General features: G+C 51.4%; 1 protein-coding gene across 1 annotated transcript in view; it reads left to right on the top strand.

Moving 5' to 3' along the window:
- Positions 1 to 8,209, top strand: part of LOC104520578 (integrator complex subunit 3) — a gene marked incomplete at both ends in the record, with an annotated part of 14,982 nt that overhangs the window by 3,641 nt on the left and 3,132 nt on the right. Inside the window, 7 exons of the mRNA XM_010162306.1 lie at positions 1,479 to 1,570; positions 2,160 to 2,266; positions 3,242 to 3,361; positions 4,779 to 4,908; positions 5,824 to 5,878; positions 6,788 to 6,891; positions 7,485 to 7,529. Of these exons, the coding sequence (XP_010160608.1) occupies positions 1,479 to 1,570; positions 2,160 to 2,266; positions 3,242 to 3,361; positions 4,779 to 4,908; positions 5,824 to 5,878; positions 6,788 to 6,891; positions 7,485 to 7,529 (653 nt within the window). The remainder of the gene's footprint in view (positions 1 to 1,478; positions 1,571 to 2,159; positions 2,267 to 3,241; positions 3,362 to 4,778; positions 4,909 to 5,823; positions 5,879 to 6,787; positions 6,892 to 7,484; positions 7,530 to 8,209) is intronic.

Below are 8,209 nucleotides of genomic sequence, written 5' to 3' on the forward strand. Positions count from 1 at the left end.
GCAGGAATGATAAAGGAGGCTTAGGCAAGAAGGAAGTCTTCACTCCCCAGAGAGTTTCAAAGCAAAGACCCATTGCCTTTCCATCCCCCAGGAAGGGAATTTCATGTATCCTTAAGAGCCAGTGATACTGGAGCAACAAATTAGTGTCATCTTGCTGCCAATTCTTCAGAGCTCCCAAAAAAACTCCAAAACAAAACAAAAAAGCTGTTCTTCCTTCATTTTTTCTTTGCATTCCTCAGTGCATCCTCTGGTCTGTTCTACCCTGAGCTTCTTGATTACGAAATAGCCCTCAGAGCAGCTCAGTATCTGCTGGCAGCCCTTTTAACCTCCCCTTACCTACGCTAAATTAAGGAGGGATTTTCCCTTTGCTGATCTGCCAAGAGCACAGTCAGGCCCATTGCTTCAGCCAAATTATTCACCTCTTAAAAAAAACACCAACCACCAGAGATTTTGGTGAGTCCTTGTGGTCTCTTGCTAAATGAAGGGCTGTTCCTAGAGCTCAGAGCAGCGTTGTGTCCATGTGTCATTCATTAATGGGAATGCCACTGTGGGAAGGCATGTAAGACTTCCCAACTCTGCAAATAAATCCTTCCAGAATGATGAGCATGAGTTGGAAAAAAAAAAAGGCTTCTGAATTGTTCCCTTTAGTCCCTAATGAAATGTTTGGCCCAGGGTCATCTCCTGAGGGAAAACAAATCTCACTGCAGCAGGGGACCAGTGAGACCCATCATCTCCTTTCCAAAGGACAACTGCTGGGAGCAGAGATGCTCCTGCCCCTCCATCCTGGGAGAAACCCAGCCAAGAGTTGCTGATTCCAGTAATTTGGTCCCAGGGAAGGTTGATGGTGTTTCTTGGAAGCGGAGTCTCCGTGGCATGAGCACTGGAAGAGCCACGAGTTGCATCACTTTCCTCCCTCCCACCCAACGCGCTCTGCGTGCTCCCGTCCCCAGGCTGCCTGAGTCCAAAAGCAGCTGCTGGCTTCTGGCAGAAGAATTAGGTGGAAGGTTCCTGGGATGACCCAGATTTCAGGGAGGAGTCCTCTTAATCCCTCCAGAAGCAAAGGAACTGTGTGTGGACAGAGCTGAATGTTGTTTAGGGTGCCCTTCTCGTATTCCCCTCGCTGCAGCGGTCGCTGCTGTTTGGAGCATGGCCCTGGCAAGCCCCAGGGCTTCTCACAGCTCCTGAGGCAGCATCTCTGTGTTTTTCCCATCCCTGGGAGATGTACCGGCTGCTTCTCTGAGGTAGAAAAGCCAGAGGCATGGGCTGGTCCCTCTTCTACCCACCATCCCCGAGGTGCTGCACTCAGAGGGCTCTCCTGCTGCTTGGTGAAGAGCAGCTGGGATGTGGTGCTTGAGTTGAAGGTGACCCAAGGTGACTGATGGCCTTAGCTAGTCGTGGCTGTGTCCAGCTGGCTGACACAGACCTGATGGTAGACAGAGGGGTTCATGGCACTAACGTGGTTGTTCTCCTGTTTCTAGATCATTCCTAACTTCTACCCACCACTGGAGGCTCACGTCCGGCAAGGCGTCTTCAACTCTCTCACCCACATTGTGGAGAAGCGAGTCCTTGCGTAAGACAACCCTGAATTTTACTGCATTTATACAAGTGCTGTGCACCAGTGTTCTTGGGTCTCACCAGCCTGGTCAAAATGGTTCTGTAAGAGCTGCAGAAGGCATTTGTGTTCTGTCTGAACCATGGAAGAAGCCATAATTGTGTCTTTCTGATGCTGAGGCTTGTCCTGGGAGCTGTTCCTTGAAGCAAGGGACTGGGTGGGTTAAGAAAGCTACAGCCACTCTGCTTCAGATGAATAGAAATGTCCCCAACCCTTTCTGGTCTCCAGGCTGAATGGAGCAACCTTGCTTATGGTGCTCCAGCCTGCAGCCAGCTCCTGCCTGAGCCCCCCTCCCAGGAGGTAAGACCTCTTCTCCCCTTCCCACCTGCCTTCTGGGGATGAAGATCCCATGGGTGGCAAAGTGAGGGAACCCAAGCTGAGCTGCAGGAAGGAAGGAGGGACCTCATAGCTTGTGGTCCATAACTCATACCAAAGCCCTGGTGTAAGGGAGGAGATCCCTTTGCACGTCCACTGAGGTGAAGCTACACAGCAGGGCACCACATCCCACCTCTTTCTCATCCCTTTCCCTTCCTACCCCCCAACACAGACATCTGGCCCCTCTCTTCGACAACCCCAAACTGGACAAAGAGCTCCGTGCCATGTTGAGGGAGAAATTCCCGGAGTTCTGCAGTTCACCCTCACCCCCCATCGAAGGTAGGGAGTGGGATGGGTGGTGGGGGGAGGCTGGGACAGGGCTTTCCCAGGCTCTCCTGCAGGCAGGAGGGTTGGAGCAGGACTCCGGGGAGAGGAGAGCTCTGGGTGCTCATATTTATGGGTGGTTGTGGTCTCTACTCATCTCAGCTCTGCTGTCCACTAAAGATACACACTGGCAGTTCCTCTGCTCCGTGGGGGCTATTTAGCCTTTCTCTGTAGGTTAATTGATTAACATAATTAGGTGAGACAAAGAGTGAGCATTTCTAAGCTGTATTTAACAGCAGAGTGCTGCTGCTTGGCCAGGACTCGCCTGTCTGTTTTTCCTGTTGCATCAACTGCTCTGGCTGAAGGAAATGGGCTCCAGTTGTGGCCAGGGCAGTTGAGATGGGATGTGAGGAAGAATTTCTTTGCTGAAAGGGTTCTGAGGCATTGGAAGGGGTTGCCCAGGGCAGTGGTGGAGTCCCCATCCCTGGAGGGATTGAAGAGTCGTGTAGACATAGTGCTGAGGGACATGGGTTAGTCGGGGACTTGTCAGTGGTGGGTTCATGGTTGGACTTGATCTTGAAAGGGCTTTTCCAATCCAGACCATTCTGGGATTCTGTGACCCACTTAACCCATAAATCCTGCCAGCCCAAGTGTCTCAGCCTCGTGGAGCTGGCAAAGCTGTTGCTCTGCTCAGGGACTCAGGTTCTGCTCTTGGCTTGGTGAGGGATGAAGCACGAAGGATGCTAAGCAGCTTAGGTGGAGAAGGACCCAGACCCACACTTGGCACTGGGTAGGGATGGTTAAATGGAGTGACTGGGAATTTTCCAAGGTCTGTCACTTGCCCAGACTCTCTCTTTTCTTTTCAAAGCACTTTTATCTCCTTGCTGGAGCCTGTTTGTCAGTCGAGGTGACTCGGAGGCAGAGCTTCTCCTGCCACTTGGCTGCGTAGGAACCATCCTAACCCCGCTTTCTGCTCTGACCCCTTTGCAGTCAAAATTGAGGAACCCGTTTCCATGGAGATGGACAATCATATGTCAGAAAAAGATGACAGTTGCTATGACAACGCTGAGGCAGCATTCAGTGACGATGAAGACGACTTGAACAGCAAAGGTGAGGAATGTGGTCAGCTGGTGCTCTCAAGCCCTTGTGCAACCGTCGCGATGTGAATCGCTGCCCTTTGCCTCCGCGCCGGACGGTGTTTCCCCGCCACTTCACGGACACCTTCCCTTCCTGCTGGAGGATCTTCTGACAACCAGCACAGTTCCCTCAAAGCTCCTTTCTCATGAGCAGTAGGAATTGCTGTTCTCCAGGCAGGTCCCCTTCTGGAGATCCAGGTTTCCTTCTGCAAGAGAGGGTGTTGAGGCCGATGCTCTGCTACTTCCCAGTCCCTGACAGCCAGACTCAGTAGATCTGATACAGATCTGTGCTCCAAGGGAAATGCTGCTGGGCTTCATCTTCCTCACCTGGTTATTCCCTAGAGCTTAGACCCTTCTAACGTAGCACTTTCTCCACCCCTTGCATCCTCTCTAAATGTCTGCCCAGTCCCAAGCGCCGCTGCGTTACGTGGTTGGGAATCCCTGTGGCAGATGCTGTGCCTGGATGGTTTGTTTGGGAACAGGGTGTCTCTGTTCTCAGGCAGCTGCTAATGAAGCTCAGGCCTTTAATTGCTCAACCACACGGTTTTCATTACACTCACTCCTTTTCGAAGCCACGGGGCTGATGAGCCAGCACCAGGCCAGAATCCCCTCTGCTCACTCTCTGGAGTTAGAGGCATCTCAAGCTGTTCCTGGCCTTGGTGGTAGGACTCTTGTGGGCTTCCTGCCATGCTGGAGGGTTACCCCTGCAGTGGGGAGGAGCCACGGGCCCAGGATGGGGCAGAGGATGTGACACTGTGCTGCAGCACTGTCTTCAATAGTCCTGTCAAGCCCTGCCAACTGCTTGAGGCCCCTGAGAGGGACACAGGCACAAAAACCATGTGCAGAGAAGGTTTTTGCAAAGGGGATCAGCCACCTTTGTCCCATCAGCTTCTTTGCGAGTGCTCCTGCCTTGGCTCTGGTGCTTCTGGACTCTGCTACAGTTTATTTTTGTGGCCTGGAATGAGTCTGGAGGATGAGGGTGTGGAAAAGCAGTTGGGGTATCTCAGTCCCAGGGTTGTGAACACAAGTGTTTGCTTCTCGGGTGGAGAGAGACTCACAAGCTGGCTACGTTTGTCAAGCACGTTGAAGGACAGACAAAGCTTCAGGTTTGGAAACTGGACTGAACAGGAACCACAATTCTGGACACCCACCCCCTGAGTTTGGATCTCATCCCACCTTCCTGCTCACCTGTGACCTGGACACATCTCTAAAGGGTGAAGGCAAGATCTGAGGCTGGACCACACGTTTGGGGCACGCTGCTTGTCTTGGGGTGGCAACTGTCCCCGCAGCCCCTCCAGCTCCCACTGCTAGGACAGAAATTGCCTCTGGTACCTCTTTGGTGTAGCTACCTGGGAAAATAGACTGTTCCACTGTGACTTTCTTTGTTGCAGGGAAGAAGAGGGAATTCAGGTTTCATCCCATCAAAGAAACCATTGTGGAGGAGCCTGTTGATATCACACCATTCCTGGACCAGTTGGATGAGTCGCTGAAGGATAAAGTCCTGCAGCTGCAGAAGGGAAGGTTGATATCATTTGATTTATATTTTGTTATAAAATGTGTTATATTTTGTGTTGATCTCTTTGAGGCAATGACACACAGGACTTTTTAGTCCTGTTGTGAGGTGCTGCTTGCTCCAGAGCTCTTCTCTCAGAGCTAACGCAATCCTGTGGTTTGTCTCCCTTTAACAGGGAGAGGTTTTCCCCTGCACAGCTTCTGCAGGAAATGTCCAGGTGCTTTTAAAAGCTTAAGAGCCTTTTAATTTGTCCTTGGGGCAGGCTCAAGCCAGGACACAAGAGCAATTTGCTGAGGGGCTATAACATTTCTCTGAATCAGTGACAGGAAGGCAAAAGTCTTGTTGAGTTTCATCCTTTTCCGCTGTTGGATTGACCAGAGGAGGTCGTGTCAGCCTTTGGGGCTATTGCTGCCTGGGGGTTTCAGTACATCCCTGCATGGGACATGGAGATGTACCCGTGTCTGCATGTTCTCCGGATTTCCCCACCTCCACTCTTGATTTTCAGTGACCTTGGAATTAACTCCATCTAAAGAAGGTTAAAAAAAAAAGAAGAAGCTCTTGCTTTGCAGACCTTGGCGTAGCGGACTGATTTAATGTAATTTATGTCTTTATGGCTTTAAGTGCATTTAATCTCATGCTTTTAGTCATTTAATTTGTTTGTCTTGCTGCAGACAACCTCGGGTGCTTTTGGAAGTAGGTGCTGCAGCAGTGCAGCCTTGTTCTTCTAGGGCTGGGTCTTTGCAGTCTGTCCTTCTAAGCCATGCCTTCCCCTAAGCCTGGCACCAGTGCAAAGCAGAACCCCCCCCCCACTCTCAGATCCTGGGGGGCTGTCGAGCAGAGCCAGCTCAGCACAAAACCCCCCTTGTCCCTGCTTTCAATATCTTCCTATGTAACTTGGATTTCCTCTTGTTTTTGTGCTCCAGCGATACGGAAGCTCAGTGTGAGGTCATGCAGGAAATCGTGGATCAAGTCCTGGAGGTAAATGTACAAACCCCGGGGAGCAGCGCCGCTGCCTCGCTGGAAAACCAAGAGCAGCTGCAGTGGCCTGGGGCTGAGCCTGAGGACATTCCAATCCTAAAGGAGTCCCAAATGCCACCGTGCAGCTCTAACCCTGGTGGTTAAACACAGCCCCAAGCTGCTGCTTGCTGGAAGGCTCTAGCAGGAGACCATCACTCCATCCACGCTCTGTTTCTTTGTACCTCGTGCCTAAATGTCCCCAGTAGCTGCTCACAGGCAGGACACAGGGTGAGGCACGCTCATATTTTGATGCCATGCAGCCTCAAAAGCACCCAAACCACCACAGGCTGCTCTGGTGTCTGCAGAGCTGCTGAGGGTTTCTCCATGTGCCCTGCAGCTGGGATGCTCCTTTGCTTTTTGGCTCTGGGTTTTGTGCTCAGCAAACCCTGCCCAGCAGAAGAGCTGTGGATGTTTTCCAGGAGCTGAGGGTTCAAGGGAGGTTGCATCCCCTGCCTCTCATCACTTCTCTTTAGAGTCAAGTGGCCTTTTAACATATGAGAGCTGCTTCTCCCCTCTGTGGGAACACGGGGAAAGGGCTCGTCAGGGTGTAAATCCTCATTGCCAAGTGCCTTAAGTCCCTGTTAGCCCTTTGCAGAGGGAGAGCTGAGCTCAGTGAGGTACAAACCATTAGAGGGTAAGTGGACCACAGTGATTGTGAAGTGCTCCAGAGCTGGATGTTAATTAGAGCCTTGTCTTGTGGATGATCAGCTCCTGGTGCTGCAAAACAGCAGCAAAATGGCTCCTGAGCTGCTCTGGGGTCCATTCCCCGCAGAGGTGACTGTGCTGTGTCCATTCCAGCTGTACCTGTGCTGGGCAGGCAGGGTTTGAGCTGATGCTTTCTCCTCTCATTCCTTCCTTTCTCTCTACCAGGAGGACTTTGACTCAGAGCAGTTATCAGTGCTTGCATCCTGCCTCCAGGAGCTATTTAAGGCTCATTTCCGTGGTGAGGTTTTGCCAGAAGAAATCACGGAGGAGTAAGGATCTGGGGTTTTTTTTTTGTGTGTATCTCATCCTTTCCCAGTGGGACTTGGGCTTTTCCCAGTAAAATATTCACCATTTTCAGAAGGCTGTGCTAAAGCCAGCAGCTTCCCCTATGAAGCAATCCAGGGTTCACAAGTGGTCAGTGTGGATGGAGCTGGTCAATAGTTGTCATATCCAGGGCTCAAAAGAGACCATCTTCCTCCTCCCAAGTGCAGGGAGAACCTGCTGCCACACGTCCTGGTGTCAGAGCTCAGTTTAGGTGATGCTCTGGTGGCTTCTGACTGCTTGACCAAGGCACACAGGGTGCTAAATACTCCATCTGTCCCTCCTGTACCTGCACAAACGAGCACTGGGCGCTCTTCCTCTGGGATTTTATTGGAACAAGGCTTCTAATAAATAATAAATAAGAGTCAGAGCTTCTGGGGTCTGTTAGCAGGATCATTCCTGTCTCCTCATTAGCTTGAGCTAACCTTTGATGGCCTGAGGACCACAACGAGCAAGATCCAGGGCTTCTTCCCTGCCATTCCTGGGGAAACACAGAGGGTTTGGTGCCCACAGAGCTCTGACTGTTGTGTTTGTCCCACAGGTCTCTGGAGGAGTCGGTGGGGAAGCCTCTCTACCTAATATTTAGGTATGGCTGCTCTGAAATTTTTGAATAATCTCATTAGGGGTCACTTGTTTCCTTCCTGACCACCACTGTAGGTGAACCATATGGGTCTAATTCTGCCACACCCCTGCTTTACCCCAGGGCTTATCCCAGAATCAGAAGAGTTCATGGCTTCGTTCAGCCTGTGCTGGGTTTTGTTTAGTAGAAAGGCTTAAAAAAAAAACAGGAAAATCCCAGCTCATCTGTGGGAACCTGGGATCCTTGAGTAATTTAACTCTGCTGGGTCCTGACCCCTTTGTTGCTGCATGTCACGTTGTCCTCTGCAGCAGGGCTGGGAGAGGTGGTCTCTGTGTCCAGTTCAGAGAGTGGGTGGCCAGGACCACCTGGTCCTGGGAGCTGGGTTTTCCTGGGAGCTGCTGGTCCTCATCGTTAGCAGAGAAGCTCACACATGGTATCCAGGCTGAGAGAGTTGGGGCTGTTCAGCCTGGAGAAGAGAAGGCTCCAGGGAGATCTTACAGCGGCCTCCCAGTACCTGAAGGGGCTCCAGGAAGGCTGGGGAGGGACTTTTCATAAGGGCAGTTAATGACAAAACAAGGGGAAATGGGTTTAAGCTGAAAGAGGGGAGGTTTAGATGAGATATTAGGAAGAAGTTCTTCACTGTGAGGGTGGTCAGACACTGGAACAGGTTGGCCAGAGAAGCTGTG

Source organism: Antrostomus carolinensis, unplaced genomic scaffold (genome assembly GCF_000700745.2).
Source record: "Antrostomus carolinensis isolate BGI_N321 unplaced genomic scaffold, ASM70074v2 scaffold23152, whole genome shotgun sequence".
Classification (NCBI taxonomy): Eukaryota; Metazoa; Chordata; class Aves; order Caprimulgiformes; family Caprimulgidae; genus Antrostomus; species Antrostomus carolinensis.